Source organism: Syzygium oleosum, unplaced genomic scaffold, assembly GCF_021117445.2.
Source record: "Syzygium oleosum isolate NSW1041296 unplaced genomic scaffold, Sole_v2.1 Sole_v2.52, whole genome shotgun sequence".
Lineage (NCBI taxonomy): Eukaryota > Viridiplantae > Streptophyta > Magnoliopsida > Myrtales > Myrtaceae > Syzygium > Syzygium oleosum.
The window spans coordinates 1,463,485-1,480,797 of record NW_026607536.1 but is presented as its reverse complement, the minus strand read 5'-3'; the positions used below and the strand labels follow the sequence as shown (position 1 = coordinate 1,480,797).

The 17,313-nt window shown below is 40.1% G+C and overlaps 1 protein-coding gene and 1 pseudogene across 1 annotated transcript; one reads left to right on the top strand and one right to left on the bottom strand.

Moving 5' to 3' along the window:
- Nucleotides 1-130: 130 nt before the first annotated feature.
- Nucleotides 131-11,488, bottom strand: LOC130136844 (fatty acid amide hydrolase-like; annotated as a pseudogene).
- A 4,241-nt stretch (nt 11,489-15,729) lies between these two features.
- Nucleotides 15,730-17,313, top strand: LOC115679707 (NAC transcription factor 29-like). Its single transcript, XM_030603375.2, has 3 exons — nt 15,730-16,219; nt 16,340-16,564; nt 16,813-17,313. The coding sequence occupies exons 1-3, from the start codon at nt 15,734-15,736 to the stop codon at nt 17,083-17,085; spliced, it is 984 nt and encodes a 327-aa protein (XP_030459235.2). The 5' UTR covers nt 15,730-15,733; the 3' UTR covers nt 17,086-17,313.

Sequence of the window (17,313 nt, the reverse complement as noted above, 5' to 3'; positions counted from 1 at the left end):
CAAAGTTGGATGTGATTGAAACGACAAAAACTATGCTTAGGTCAGGCTTGCCAAGTCCAATTACAAATCATCAAGCATTGAAACTGTATCCTCAAAGGGAAACACCAAGTTGAGCTAGTCACACTATGACCTACCCAGTAGTCGGTGTCACTATGACATCAACTTTCTTGAAGATCTCCATATGATGGTGCATCATTCTTCTCCTGAAATCAGATATCGGCATCACCACCATGTCTAAGAATATTATAAGAAAGAACCGAATGAGATTGCGAATGCATTTTCAAATGACCACCTGGAAGACATATACCTAAACTGAATAAACTAGGTTCTACGGTTTCATTCATTAGCTTCAGCTATGATATAGCTGATCTAAAATCTAAGACATGAATAAGTACAGGTATTTAGACTTCTGCCTAGTTGAAGACAGTGAGAGGACATGAAATATTTACATGTTGGGTTGCAAGGATCTCATGTCGAGAATAACTTGCAATTTGTTGTTTTATTTTTTTTCCTTTGTGGCTCACCTAAGACACTGGGGAGCAACATAATCTGATGCAGTGAATGACTGGAACAGTGCCATGTTAGTCCACGAATCAAATTCAACTCTGTACCTTTCCTGAGAAAAGAGAACGGGATATTCAGTCCCAAAATGAAATATTAGTAACAGAGAATGAACATCACCTTCGATCCTACTCAGCTGTGTCCATTTCTGGTCAGAATGATGATGATGCTATTTCACAGGTGCATTATACATGCAGACTTACCCATCCTCACAGTCAGGATTCAATGCAGTTACCATCTCAGATCCAATTGAAACTAGATGAGCAGCGCGCATCTCATGCAGCTCAGGTATAACAATCTCTACCGCCTTGCACACATATAAGTCAAATTAGGAACTCAGCAAATTATATAAATAAAAAGACAGAATTATGCCTTGTGAAGTGAACTCAGACAAGAGAACCAGCTCATTAGTGGGAAAAAGATAGTAGGTGAGAAACACGAGACAAATATGGAGAGGCTTAAGTTACTTTAAGCTTTAGAGACACTACTCTATGGAATCGTCATGTAACTTTGGACGGCCTATTCAACTGAATCAGAACTTACTTCACAGCCATGGGTCTTGGATAGCTGATTCAGAATATCCTCACATTTGTCGGAGATATCAGTTGAATGAACATCGTTGAACCACTGCAACCATTAATTTGTTCATGCAATTGGAAAGGGGGAAAAAATATGAGGTAAGCTTATAACATCTAGGAATCTGTTATTACTGGAGTATATTTTCCAAGACACAATGACCCCACGGCATTCAAACTTTCAAGAGATGGAAAATTTGGCAAGCAAGGCGGTGACTGCAAGAACTAGCACAGGTTAGTAGTATTATGACAATTATCATGCTAAAGCAATTTAGTCTGCTCACAACCTACATAAAAAGAAGACTTCATAGCAAGAAATCAATCTAATCAGTAGCATTAACATGTACTTCAAAGTGCATGTCATAAATCAGGCATAACGAAGATAATAGACTTACAGGTTTCAAAATATTTCTGTCCATAGGATAGGATCCCAGGATTGCAGCATACCTGATGTAGCATTGCCAAGATGAGAATTATATGATATATAAGAGAAATTAAAGATGTGATTGAAGTTAAACAATAAGGACATCAAGAAAACAGCCGGAACTCAAGCCACAAACATGATATCGTTACAGAGATCTCTGTGCGATTGTTGCTTCCACTAAGGCAGATAAGCCCTACTGTTATGCCTAAGGACTACATCATATGATCCTTTTGGGGGTTGAGACTGCAGGGGAGCTTTAAATAATGGCAAGTGTGACCTGCTGGAGGTCACCGGGTTAAGTCTCATAAAGAAGCAAAAGTAACTGTGAAGACATTCAGATCTTCGATTATGAGGACTTTATACGATTACATGAGATAGAATTCACTTCAGCTTTTTAAATTCTAAAGAATCCAATTCATTACTGTTCCTTTCTTCACAGTTTGAACTATTACTGCAACATCAGAGAGAAATCACATGCTACCCTAGTCAAATAAGTTCGGGATAATGACACAAATGATTCCTCAACTTTGGCCTAATATGCAATGTGGTTCATAAAGTTTTCATTTGTTGTATGTTGTCCCTTGACTTTTTGTACATATTCAATTTAGTACTTAAACTAAATAAGAATATTCAATATTGTCCTTCCATTAATTCAAGTTTATGGACAACATTGAACATTTTCGAAAAGTGTAAGGATTAAATTGAACATGTATCAAAAGTCTAAGGACCACATTGAACAAATTAAAAGTTTAAAGATTCTATTGCACATTAAGCTAAAGTTCAGGGACCATTTGTGTCGTTTTCTCAATAAATTCTTAACGTGTCTTTGTTTCTGCAGTGTTACCTGAAAGTTAAAAACTAAACTTGCATGCTAACCTGTTCGGACCTATGAAACAACAATCTGAATCCTATGACAATGGATATAGGAAGAAACAATGCTCCCAAATGTTGTGATTGGAACTCAAAGTTTTCCCTAAATAAACTCATCTCCTAGTACGTCAAGACAAGCGGCAAAGAAAAAGTGCCAGGACCAAAAAATTGATGATCATTCAGTGCCTACAACCGCAAAAATCATTGGTTTCGATATTGAGATTATAAACATTAAAACTCTCTTGAGCTGAAGGAGTAGCGCCTAACATCCAGCTAACAAGTACAGAATACTTACACTAGCGTGACATCTTCCACCGCTGATGCAATTGGTCCAATAATTTTCACAGTCCCAGACTCACATAGCGAACTGCAAAGAATGGCAGAACTCTTCTAGCAAACACAATATCACCATGATTTACACTTTTGTGAGCTGAAGCCTACACTAGGTCCCTAGCATTCATAGAAGGAAAAAGTTCGAAATTGTCGCGACCTAAAATTTTTCAGGCTAACGGATTATTAAGACTAAATCTAACTCGGGCCCACCCAAGCCCTACTTAACATGCAAAAGTTTTCATGCTTGGAGTCGCCACTAATCTATTTGTGGTAGGTCGATTAGAAACCTAAATAAAACATAGGGAGATATGTTTTATTCCTACAAACCAGAGATTCTAAGCTCGGGGACTTGATTACGCTATATCTAGTCTAACGCCCTTTCGGTACCTTTTCTTTTCAAAAAATGTCTATGCAGGCAGTCTGAATCCATTTCATTACCTACTCATTAACATGTGAGGTGCTCAAGCGGGTGCGAAAACCACCAATTTAACACCCAAGAAAGCAATAAATAAATTGCAAGATTAGGAGAATGACGTACCTTAGAGCAACGCAAGCATCTGCATTGTTAGTAGAAAATCACATAGACAATCCTAATATGATTTCTAATTAACAAAGTAAGGCACTCAAGATGTTCTTTAGGGTTTGCGCTTTATTAAAATGCAAACTAACCTATATGCAATGACGTGCAAAATATGACATGCGATTAATGCAACCTAGCATGCGAACTATATGACACGCGACGACGTGACCTAATTTTAATGACGGAAAACGATGTGTTTTTTCCAATGAAATTCGGAATTAAAAAAATGCCTAAATTAACATGCAATCTATTCTAAAAAAAGATAATTTAATCTATCCTAAAGTGACTTCTTTTTGGTATTTTTACGAAAATTCGAAATCAAGAATTACCCTAAAATGAACCATCGAGATCAGGATAATATCTAAATTAAACTAGGAAATAAATTACTCTAATTCCTAATTTAAATTAAAAAGCTATCCTATCGACTTATTCAAAGAAAGTTATTCTAAACCTATCCTAAACATGTATCATTATCTTCTAATAAGATCAATTCAAATCCTAACTAATCTTTTTTTGGAATTTTCTTTTTAAAGGAAATAAATCAAACAGACAGATAACCACCATGATCAAACAATCCACGCAATCCACAAGATTCTTCAAATTCAGATAAGGTAAAGAAATCAAACTAACGGTCATATCTATAGGGTTATAGATATCGATAGAAAGTTGATTGTTCAAATTTGGAAAGCAAATAAAATCTATTATCGTATCCAAGTGATTATGGATAAGATAACGATTTTCCGTATAGCCACGTATCGTACCTTAGGGATAAGGTCGAATAGTCGTCCAGATACGTTGCCAAATTAGGAAAAATTCCTAATTTTGGGTATTTTAGAACATTGCGGATAAAACAAACATTATCCTAAGATATCTAGTCAATCACGCAATATTCACGGAATATTCAAAATATTCAAACTAAGAATTTGAATATTCTGAAAATATACCGGATAGAGATTGCTACCTGATTTGTGGATTTCTTTCCAAATTTGAATTTGCGGCAGATCGGGATCACGGATCGGGACGGCTGACGGTGGCCGACAACGGATACGACGGTAGCGATGCGGCGGCACTCCGGTTGGGCACAGTGGCACGCAGACTTATTGGTCGTCCGCAGTTCAGCTGATGAAGTGATGACGGTGGGAAACTGACTCAACGGCTGGCCTCGCAGTGATAGCCCTCGGCCGACTCTCGATCTCACGGCAAAGACCTTTCGGAGCACCACAACAGGGAGCAGCGAGGCTCGGGCTTTCTCTACTGGTGTGGATGTGCTCCAGGGAGGCCCGACGTTTGTGACGTTGGTATGGCTTCACGGATCACCAATGGCGCTGCTCTCTGTATGATGATGTCAGATGTATCGTCCCAAGAGCACACTTGTGCGTGAGATGGCTTTTTGCATAAATCCTTTTGGACGTGTCCTCCTTTGTCTTGTAGCTGTGAAGAAATCTTCCTCTGTGAAACTGCACTCACGAACGTCACCACTGGATCACCATCTTCAATCTTCTAGGGCACCACAATATTTCTTCTTTGGCTCCCACTTACGATTTCTCTCTTTCTGTTCCTTTGCGTATCACCCACGAATCACACAAAGGCTGATTGGCGGCTGTTCAAGGCTGAAGCGCTGCGGCAAAGGATGCTCGATGATGTTCAGCGATGCAGCGGCTTCTCAACTTCGTTAAGCAGTGGCCAGTGCAGCAAGGACGTTGGCGCGGCGGCAGCGACTGGTGTGACGCCGGGGACGGCACTGGTGGCGAAACAGCAGCGGCGACTCACGGCCACAGGTCAGGCCGTGAGCAGAGGGCGCGGTGTGAGGTGGCACGGGCTTGAACGGGACACGGGCACTCGTGACAGCGATTGGTGCAGCGGCGGCGTGGCACGTGCGGCCGTCTTCTCCTCTCACTCTTACTCTCGCTCACGTGTGTTTCCCTTGCTCTCAGAAATTGTGTTCTCTGAAAATTATGAGAGCCCCCTGATTATGACGCATAACGACATATTTATATTGCAACCTAGGCTAATTAACTGGGCTTTCTAGTCCTAATGGGCTTAGACTTAGGCTTTATCATTTAATTTTATTTTAATTCCAAATGAGCTAAATTAATTCGGGCTGATTTAAGCTCAAATTAAAACAACCAAAGCCTTTTAGACTTGTGAATTTTGGCCCCCAATCCCTTGAGTGAGCCGAGTGCTCGAGCTCGATTTACGCGGAGAATTTTTAGCTTTCTCGCCACCGCCGGTCCGATACGGAATGCAACTAACCTATATGAACTTAAACTATATGTAATGCAATTTTAATATTTTTGTTTAGGGGTTAAAAGTTAATCCCTAATTTTCTATGCAAATTATTATTAAATGGTCGGTCGAAATTTAGGTGTCAACAGAAATCTAACCCTCTAATATCAGTTCGCCCATATGTTGTTTTCAGTCCAACTACTCCGCAAAGGGAAGAAGGTATTCGAATTGAACCTGTCTTGTTACGTGAAGTCAGTGTCAGCATATAATGCACGGTAAGCACAAGCCAAACAGTAGGACACTAGTACAACCTCCACCATCTGTCCCGAGTGCGGCAGAACAAATTCCAGAAGCAATAATTGCTGCTGGTCCGGAGGAAGATCCACCAGTGTACCTTTCCGGGGCATGAGGGTTCCTTGTTGTTCTGCATATACACAACCAATAAATTTTACGACAAAAGTTTGCAAACAAAAACCATATTATGCAGTGTGTTAAATATATCTTGAATTTTATGTACTCAGTTTGGTTCATCACCCAACCCGACATATTTTTGTGCTATCCGAAAGTGGAGAAAAATTGAGATTTGGTTCGTGACGCGGAGGGTTAGGCCGATAGGCCCAACTCGGAGCAAGCGAATAAATCTCTATGGCGGTCCGCCCGAGCTGGAGCAAGCGAACAAATGTTTCGGGAGGTTCGCCCCCGAGGAAATTTTTTTGGGGAGCCCTATTTATACTGCGGCTAGGTTTTCTCACTGATACAGAGAGAATTTTGTTTTCGGAGAGTTTTTTGTGAGCCATGAGCTTTTGTCGTTGTTTCGACTTCTGAAAACTGTACTCTCTTTGATTATAGTGGAGTCTTGTCTTGCCTAGCCGGTGAACGTAGGTCACCATGTGATCAAACCACGTAAATTCCTGTGTTCTGTATTTGTTTTTCCGCATCTGTTTACAACACAGTGTGTATGGATTGAGAACATGTGCCAATTCATATATATGTAAGAAGGAGGTAACCGAATGAGATAAGTCAAATTGAGTAGTGGATATAACATTTGTTTTGATGAATAAAAGACAAGAAAGATGAACCATTTCAAGATCATTTTGCACTAGAAAAATGCAGAGGAGTGAGAAGGAAGACACATTCTTGCGAGAAGAAAAATACCGTAATCCCTAGGATGAGCAGTATTATCACCGGCCGATTATGTGGAACGTGGAAATACATTCTTTTTCCTTCAAATTATATAGTATGTGATATCTTAAAACAACGCAGGTATATACTTGTGGTTGCATAGACTGATAGTAAAATAAAATGAAATGCTGTTAAGCATGAGAAGATATATACTCACATCAAGAACAAAATATTGACAACACCATTCTACATTCAATGTAGGGATCTACGTAAATAATTCTGATGAAAGCTGGGGGACAATTTCTAGGGAATGTCAATTTTGACAAGTTCATGATACATCAGCAACATGCCAGCGCAGCAATTGGTGAAATGAATCTGCTGACCATAGAGCATCAACTGCACGTTGAGATGCTCTCTAAACTTTCTCGCTCGCATGCCTCATACTCTTAGTTTGTGATTTACAAGATTTCCACATAATAAAACTCACCCATAATTAGGATTGTTTCCAGTTGTACCCATGCCCAACTCATGCATATTTGCTTTACCCACCAAGATTACACCGCAGCTACGCAATCGAGAAACACAAACTGCATCTTCATTATTCGAATTGGTTTCATCCTTCCAAGTTGTTGCACCTGTCAATGGAAATTGTCATATACACAGACTAAAAGAATAGTGAAAATTTTTGGAGAATCGACAAAGACTTCAACCAATTTTTACCCTTCATTACATAGGGGTGGCAGCCTATGTCATCCTTAATTGCCATGAAAATCCCATCCAAGATTGATAATGCCTTCCCTGCATCAGAAATGCCATTAATTTATCATGCCTCCTCTGCACCAGCTTGTGGCAGTGCACTGCACACCAAGCAGGGACCATACTTTGAAGGTGCAAAAACAACCATTTCAATGAGTTACGCTCACGTTCCAGTAGATTGCCCTACCTTCCTCAAACCTCTTTGTGGAAGCAGCAGCTTGTTTCCTGACTTCCTCAGCGTCAAAAGAAACTAGCAAAGGAGCTGGAGGTTTCTTATGGCTAAACTCCTCAATGATAGTAATAATCCGCTCTGCCACCTAATAATGGACAGTAAGACTTCGCATCTTGCTCAAGCTGATAATAAAGAGACTCCTCATAGGTACTGATATGGACTTACCATGGATGGGGTTACAAGTTTAGAACGATAAGCATACGCATAATCCCGTATTTTCCAGTAGCGAAATTGACTGAGATCCCCGTTCCAGGAGTTGGCAGGATCATAGTCCGGAAGACATTTCAACGCTAATTCTACTCGGTCTCCAGGATTTCCATCTTCATCCAACAAGATGGTGCCGGGCTCCGTATCTAGACATTAATAGCTTCATCATAGCATATATTTCTTATGGGAAGGATGCACTCTACTTGAATCTATTCTAAGTTGCATGTTAATCTGCTAATGCCCAGTAGGCCCTCTTCTTACTATCCCTTTACAGTGCATTTGCCTGAAAGCATGCATAGGCTGATAAATAACAGGGGAAAGAAAAGCAGGGGAGAGCACGAAATTACTTCAGAAAATGCCACTCTTTTAAACTTATAATGGCTTTCCGAAATAGTCAGAAAAGTGATGGGAAGAGAGAGAAACAAAAAGAATTCTTAAGTAAAAGTAGAAAGAGTGCCATGGACTAGAACGAATTTCCTCTAGTTTATCAATTAAAGAAAAGTGAGATAAGTGTATTGAAAGTCATAAAACACGTCAACGAAAGTGCAATTCAGTACTGAAACTTACAAAAAGTGAAATCAAATCTTTAAACTTGACAAATTGATGCAATCGAGTCATTCCGTCAACTCCGTCCGACTTGATCAATGAAAAATATTGATGTGGCTTTTTTATTATTTTCTCTATCTACATGGTGATGACATGGCTAAAACGACGTTGTTTTGATCCAAATCTGATTTTTAATACAAATTTTATTTAAATTAAATTAAAAAATAACCTAAATTAAAAATAAAAAACACAAAGAGAGAGAGAGAGAGAAAGGTGAAGCCCTCATTGCTGCCGTGCTACCATCGCCTGGAAGGGTCGGTGATGGTGGGGAGATGGCCAGCGGGGTCCCCAGGCCCCAGCCATTAGCAAGCAATCCTCGCCAACTGCAAGTGAGGGCCGGCAACTCTCACTCAATCTGGGAGAACTGCAATCCTCGCCCTGATTTGGGCAAGGGCCTGCATGCCTCGCCATTGGTCGGCGAGGGTTGCCGATTGCCAGCCCTTCCCGGCCATGGTAACTCTCTCTCTCTCTCTTATAAATTTAGGTTTTTAAATTTAATTTAAATAGATTCTGCATTAAAATTTAAACTTAGACCAAAACGACGTCATTTTAGCATTATCTTTCATATTTAGCCACATCATTGCCAAGTAGGAGAGAGAGAAAATATTAAAAAAAACCATATGAACATTTTACGTTAGCCAAGTTGGATGAAATTAATGGAATGACTCAATTATACAAATTTAATAAGTTTTAGAATTTGATTGCACTTTTTATAAGTTCCATGACTTAATTGCATTTCGGGACAAGTTTTAGGACTTTCAATAAACTTATCCAAGAAAAACCAGCAAAGTTACGGTTTGTTCGGAAGCGAGAAACATTTTGACTGAGCTATCCCGAAATTCAGTTAAATAGATTGGTTCCCACCTGTTTTATGATGACACACAAGACAACCACTAAAGCTAGCTAGTTAAGGGGAAAACCTTGAGGAGGGTATTCAGGTTTATACATTGGTGGCTCTGGTATAACAGTACTCCTAAGAAGCTGCCAATTACAAGAGAGACCCAGTCACATTCAATCTCCCAGCATTAAAGCAAGAAAATCTGCTCGAAGAATGCAGTATGCAAGACGAAACAAAACCGCACCTCAATCATTCGGTTCTTTTTCTTCAAGTTAGAGATAATAGCAGCGCCAATTAGTGGTGCCTCGAGTATCTTGACAAACAGCTTGAACGTGAGACCGGTCAGATGCGGAGCTGCAAGTCAGCCAGAAGGACTCACCCAAGTCAGAATCTTGGCAAACTCATTTTTCACATGACCCAAAAACTCATAATGTCTATTTGTAGAGATTGCGATGAAAAGCATCAAAATTTAATGCTCCATTTATTTCGCAGAAAATATTTTTCGGGAAAACATTATCCTTATTTTATGGTGTTTAGTTCGTCTAGGAAAATGAGTCAACCAGAAAACTATGCTTAAATTAAGGAAAATGATTTCCTTTTTGAAAAATCGGAAAACATTTTTCAACCTGACTAGATATCGTCATTTGAACCTGAAACTCTACGCTTGGACACGGGAACCCTAACTTTGGTTCTCAATCCCCGGCATTTAGGACCAGGTCTCCTGCGTCCCAAGCCGGGGTCCATCGAGGTTAAGTCCAAAGCCGTCGCACTCGAGCCCTAATCCTTAAAAGCAGGTGCTCGGGTCCCCCGGCACTTAGGCCTAGGTCCACAAAGGTCGTGCGCATGTCCTCAGCGCTTAGACTCGGGTCCTTAGTTAATGAAACATTAATTTTTATAAAAATTTATATATTTTAAAAAATTCCAATTTGTAATTATTTTTAATTTTTCTATTTTGTCTTTTCTTTCTTTTTCTTTTTCCCTCTACTAAGGCCGGTTGTATGCCACGATGATGGCGGGCAACTGGCCACAGGCAAGGGATGAGCTTCACTGACTTTTGACGAGCTCACCGACCTATACTGAGGTTTGAGCTCGCTAGATCTGGCGAGCTTCGAGCCTCGTCGGCCTATGGCTAGGTCGAGCTCGCTAAAGGTCGACGAGGCCCGAGCCTCGCCACAGGCCGGTGAGGCTCATCCCTCGCTTGTGGCTAGTGATCAGCCGAAGAAGAAGGAAAAAGAAAAAGAAAAAGGATAAAAATTAATTAAAAAATCGTATATTTTTGGTATTTTTCCTAGGCAATTCAATTCAGATTTTCTAGGGGAAAGTAACGAAAAAATTCGATTTCTTTAATTATTTTTATTTTTTTCGTTTTCTTTTTCCTTCTTCCGTTGATCTTCGCCACGGCGATGGCCGGTGACTGGCCACAGGCAAGGGACAAGCTTGCCAAATCGGTGAGGTTGAGCCTCACTGGCCGTCGTCGTGGCCAGCCATGAGCCAAGGAAGAAGAAAAAGAAAAGAAAAAAGTAAAACAAAGAAAAAAGAAAAAATAGTTAAAAATTCTTTTTAAAAAAATATTTTTATAGGAATGAATATTTCATTAACTAAAGACCCAAGCTCGAGCATTGAGGACCCACGCACAACCTTTGTGAACCCGAACCTAAGTGCCAAGGACCAGAGCTCAAGCGTCGAGGACCCGAGCACTGCCTTTATGAACCGGGCTTGGACGCCCGGGGTATTAGGCACGAACACTAGGACTTCAGGCCCAGCCTTGATGGACCTGTGCCCAAGTGCTGGAGACCTGGTCCGAAACATCCGGACCTGAGTATCAATGTTGGGGTTTTTGTGCCCAAGCGTAGAGTTTCGGATCTAAGCGTCCATACCTAGTCATATTTTGGAAAATGTTTTCCGGATGTTTAAAGAGGAAATTATTTTCCTAAATTTAAGTATAAGTTTTCCATTGACTGAGAAATATTTTTCGTTAACTCATTTTCCTAAGCGAACCAAACGCCGGAAAATGATAAAAGTGTTTTCCACGAAAGAAAGGGAGCCTAAAAGGAAAATGTAGTAGGATATGGAACTGACCGTCAATAACTTCAGCCTCATACTTGACAGTAGACAAGTCGATCTCTTCGGCTGGTAACATTACCCGCTTCTTGCCCATGTCAAAGTAATTCTTCCAGGAAAAAAAGGGAAAGACCAAACGACTCAAAAATGTCAGTAACCACCGGATCTTGTGTTAGTCATAGGAACATAGGATCAATCATAGCTTCATACTCTATGAATCTGTCAAATGAACAAACAAATTAAGACATGAATTCTCGACCAGACAACCAACTTGCAAACTAGTAACCGCGGAGAAGACGGCCAAATTGAAGCTAACAGCGGACTCGAAGTGCTCGTCAGTGAAACAAGCAAATGATCAAACACCCATCACCCACAAGTTCGCGATTAGTTCACCAGCAAGGCAGACATCCCTCGCAGACCAAAATCACGCACGACCGTAGTGCTCGCCTCACGTACCTTGAAAGAAGAAATCACTCGAAGAAACAGAGAAATCCCGGGTCCTCTGTTTCTCTCGCCAGATGTGGAAAGAGATTTGGAAATTCCACAACGAGCAAGTCTGGTGTAGAAATGGACGAGGTCAGAGAGAGAGAGAGAGAGACGATGCCGAGTCTTGCGAAAGCGATGGCGTTAGGCGTTGGCTATCGATCACCGTATTAAAATTCTTGTTTAGGGGGCGGCCTTCGCTTCACGTCCAAACAAAAAGAGGGACTGCAGCTGTGAAGTCATTGTAAAAATCACCCGCTGAAGCAAGAATTTGCGCAGTCTCGTTCCGCGGGTTCAACGTGCGTTGACTTTAAGCGCTCCGGATGGTAAATAGAGAAAAGACAGGTTACAGCATCACGAACCATTAACCCCCGTTGACCTGAGAGTGATATCTCCAATTAAACTCGATGCCCGAACGAAATGATCGACAAGCGCACTTGTTTTTGTCAAAAATTAAACGATTCGACGAGCCCCATGAATCATCATGTTTGCCTCTGTTTGGCAAGCGAAATGAAGTACCGAGGTCTAGGCTCCATTATCAAAGTCCCACGGTGAACACTAATAGCACGAGGATCGAGCAGCTATTCCCATTGTAAAGACATACATTCGGCTTTACCGAGGTCTCCTGAATTTTTAGGGTCTAAGTACACCTCGATCCCGCCTCTTTATTATCATTATGCTCATCACATTAAGCAGTGATAAGCTCGTAATCATGGAGCATATGTCTGATCTAAGCGCTGGCAGCTGCCTCCGAGGATCACCCTAAGAGGCTCGCCGTACTCTTTTCTTGTATTTTCCAACTACCGGTCTGGGATGGTTCGGGCAGTACCCGGTGAAGCCATCTTGCTCATGGACCGCCTCCAACCTCTAGAATGACGAATTGCTTGGTGAGGATACTGAAATTGTTCTGTTGCAATGCAATATCCTTAACTGATAATACTACTCAAGTTTTAGTAAAGAAGAAGATTAAAGAAAAACAGAGAGACAAGACAAGATTGTAGTTCTGAGTTAGGTGAGAAGAGGGCCATGCTCATCTAGTCATGAGCGTTTACTGCAAATTCATGGCTCATCTACCTACGCTCAGCAAGTGCCACCCGGATGAACCAAAGCAGGACATCCAAAAGATTCAGTTTTTTTTCCTAGTAATTTCTCATTTAAGTTTGGGAAAAATCTGTTGTGTTCTGTCCATCAAAGTTTACTTTCGATCTCACTTTCTCCGGAAACTATTGAGTGCTTGGAAAATGGAGAGTATACTCCGATTTTTCTCGTGATATTGAGCCATTCGAAAGTAGGGAGTATGCCCTCGAAGTGACTTGCTTAATCTACTTCATTTGTTCTTAGTTTACTGCATTCGTTGAACTCGTCATGGAGTGTGACCTTTCGCTTTTGACCTCCGTGCGCTTCCCTCCATCCATCCTGAATTGTTCAGGAATCGCTGTTCGAAGGATATTGAGTGCTAGTCCTGATGTCCATGTCTTCTTTACATATAGATATCCTCCGATCATGTTAATACATGTGGTTATAGCCCATACAACGGATCGATGTTTTAATAACTCAAATGTAAATGTAAGCGATACCCAAATCTCGTATCATCTTATAACACAACTAAACAAGTCAAGATGTATCCTAAGTCCATTTTGGATATGCTTTTTAGTTTAAATATGTCCCATTTCTAATGTTGCCTTTATGTCTCATTAATCTCCCCAAAAGATTAATGCGAATTTTGATATCCGATTTAATTTGCCGCAAATATTCTTGGTATGAATTGCGCAAAAGCATATCTGGCCAAGAAAACTAATTGTTTTCATTTGATCAGTTTCTTTCAGGCGCGGCCCGGTAAGAGTTAAATTATTAATTATAGAGAACACGTTCAATTTTCACGCAATGAACTTTACACAATACGTCAAAAGGTCAAAAGGTCAAGCGTAATTTAGCTTCCGGTATCAAGGGCAACTTCTTGTTAAGATGATTGTTTATTAAAGAAAAGCACCGCTCTCTACCGGGAAAATTGTCGAAAAAGTCTTAAATCTATTACACTTTTACTAATTCGTTCCTAAATCTTTTAATTGTGCCAATTAAATCATAACTAAGTGCAATAGCTTTCGATATCAAGGCTAACTTCTTGGTAAGATGATTATCTAATAAAGAAAAGCACTGCTCTCTATGGAGATATGGATATGGTTGCATTCAATCGAAAGATCCACATCTCTAATTAAAGCTATTCTACTTAGAAAATCGATTCTCATAAAACTTGAGAGCAAGACAGCATTATTAATTTGTTTTTCAAATATTTATTCATTATTATAACTCCGGAAAAAATTAAAGTAAATACAGCAGTTATACTATAAAAAGGGAAATGGAAAAGGAGAAACAAGACAAACGAGCATTTATTTAGCAATTAAAAACTACAAAAATAATTTGTTCCACACTGTAGCAATCACATATGTATTGCCATCAAGCTTAGAACTTAGTTTATGTTTGAGGAATCTCGTATTAATATGATGCCTCGAAGCAAATTGTTTCTTCAATACACATATGTACTGCCATCAAACTTAAATTTTAGTTTCAGTTTGAGGAATCCTGTATTAATATGATTCCTCAGAGCAAATTGTTTTTTCAATATAGTACCCTAGACAGTGGACACGCAGGTCATTTTTCAAAGCATAACACATAATAAGGAAAATTTGATGTTATTATATTGTTCTCGAAACATTATATTAGACGAAACGAGATGGTTAAATTTCTTTTAGTTAATACAAAGGAACATGTTTAATTAAGTTAAGAGAAGCGAGAGGTAATGGAGCACCGAGATGATGTGACTATACCACGGAATTCCATTCTACCACACTTTACAATTATTTATAGATACATGTACGAGAAATTCGTAAACAATATAGTAAGCGAAAAGGAGCGAAGAATGAATCATGTGGGGAAAGAATAAAGTGCCATCGCATGTGGGTCCAGGGAAAATAGCGTGACCCTTTGGGAACAAGGCTTAGAACTTCTACGAGAAGGTCCAAAAAGTTTTTTTATTTATATTTTCCATATTAGGACACGAATGGTCTAGTCTCAATCATTAAAGTGTGCAACATTGTTTTTCCCCATCAATATTAATGAAATAAGACCACAGGATAAGATTCCTTGTTTGATGGAACAAGAGCATCCACATAAAATTCCAAAAACTTCCATATATCATTCATGCATGCATGTTAGGATGTGTGAACTTGGATGGTGTCCCCATTGGATTAATCCCTACTCTTTTTTTCTTTTTTTGGTCGATTAATCCCTACTCCAAAGGGTTTACAAACTTGGTGAATATATAGCAGTTACTATTGATAGTTACTATTCTTGATTATCTGCGATTATTAGAGACAAATCACAGAATCTTACAGTAAAATCTGCTTATATTATAAAAAAAAATGATCAACTAGTGGTAAAGACTTGATGGCAAGTACAAAAAACCTAGTTTTGATTTATGGGTTAAGAAAAAGATTTCATGAATGCCGAGAGAGAGAGAGAGAGAGAGGCTGATTGGACTATGGCATGTCGTATGAACGTTCTTGATCATGCAGATGGGCTCCAGCAATCAACTTCTTCAAGTTTGCTAAAAAATATTCAAACATAGGACGAGGGGTCCATTCATTTTGCACTTCTAAAGCAAGCGAGACAACTCACTTGGGAAGGAAGGCGAACATAAAAAAGAAAAAGAAAAAGGCATACAAAGTAATATCAGTCAATGAGTCAACGCACGTTTCCACCCTATAAATTCCGCGCACTTGGCCAATGTTAATCCTACCGCTCTCCAAACCCACACAGAGAATCTTAGTCCTTCGGTCTTGTTCTTCTTCTCTCTGCTTGCATGAGTTTGGGGATCCAAATGGCAGACACACTCTCAGAAGTCATGAGCTCACTCCCTCCAGGATTCAGATTCCATGCCTATGATGAGGAGCTTCTGCTTCTTTACTTGAAGCCCAAGATTCTTGGACAACCGGATGAACACTACTCCAACATAATTCCGGAGATCGATGTATGTGAATTGGAACCCTGGCAATTGCCGGACATGTTCGATCACATGTTCAACAGGAAGGAGATGTTTTTCTATTGCCGCGTGAAGCGCAAGTACTTGAACAGCAGGCGCTCCGACCGCACGACTGGAGCCGGTTACTGGAAAGTGACCGGCAAGGAACGTCCCATCATGAGTGAGGACACCAACGAGCAGATAGGAATCAAGAAGACGTTGGTGTTCTACGAAGGCCGCGTGCCTAAAGGCAAAAGGACCAACTGGGTCATGCACGAGTATCACCTAAATTCCAAGTGTTTGGGCATTAATCACAACGAAGGCGAGGTAACATTTTGGCTCTCATTCATTTGCACAACATGATTGGTTATAAATAACATTTGAGACATGCTTTTTAGTAACGGGTTGTTTAGCTATTACTGATGTTGCTCATGCATATATATGCAGATGCTGCCTTATGTGGCATGTCGGATCAAGAACAAGAAAGACAAGAAACCGATGATGGGTCACACTCCAACAATCATCCCTGAAGGCTATTCAAGCAGCCCTTACACATGCACTAGCAATGTATCAGATCCCCCTGGGAATCAAGAAGGGGACTTGCCGAGCTTCTGCAACACCCCCAACAATGAAGTTGCTGATCACCAAGGAGGTGCTGATGCTCAACCCGAGGTGAGAGACACATGCTTTATGTTGTAGAACTTATTTAGGATCGGATTTAGTCCCAAGTCCTATAGAGCATATCGAAGTCACAGACACTCATTGGTTTTCTATGGCCAAATTAATAATGATTGCACTATCACAAATAACAACATCTGTGGGACTACTTTCATTTCATACTTTAGTATTGTTTCTGTAACAAAAAAAGGAAATATACTTGAGATGAGTTGTTTTATATAATCTACATTTTTTGAATGCAGATGTCACTGGGAGAGATAATGGATTCGCTGTCTCCATTTCAGCCACTGGATGTCCCTTCATCAGACTACAACAACACTCCAACCTATCAGCCACTGGCAGGAGTAGAGGAAGGATTGTCGACCTTCTTTGATTTTTCATATGACAACAACGGCAATGAGTTCGACTATGGATACATGCTATCTCCATGCAGCAACTCAGCAAATTGTTCCGGTTGGGCTGTAGCGATGTGTGAAGACTTCTCTACTACAACGTACTTCAATGGTGGATCATGATATGGAAGGAGTGTGCGTGAGCGTGAGAGTTTTTTTTACTCCTGATGTATCAAGTATTGTGAGGGTGGCTTTTGGAGTGAAGTGAAACACATGTAGTTTCATAATTTGTGCGTGTCTTGGTTTTAGAGTCGTGCGTTTTCTTTTATTCAAGGTCGTGTTTTCTGCTAATTGAGATGTAATACTTTAATAAATAGTGTAATGTTATTCCGGGTATTTCCCTAATTCTTA

Excerpts from the sequence above, each read along its gene's own strand:
- LOC115679707 (XM_030603375.2), top strand. The coding sequence starts at position 15,734 with ATGAGTTTGGGGATCCAAATGGCAGACACACTCTCAGAAGTCATGAGC. Across the intron at positions 16,220-16,339 it reads TTAATCACAACGAAGGCGAG|ATGCTGCCTTATGTGGCATG; the intron begins GTAACATTTTGG and ends ATATATATGCAG. Across the intron at positions 16,565-16,812 it reads GTGCTGATGCTCAACCCGAG|ATGTCACTGGGAGAGATAAT; the intron begins GTGAGAGACACA and ends TTTTGAATGCAG.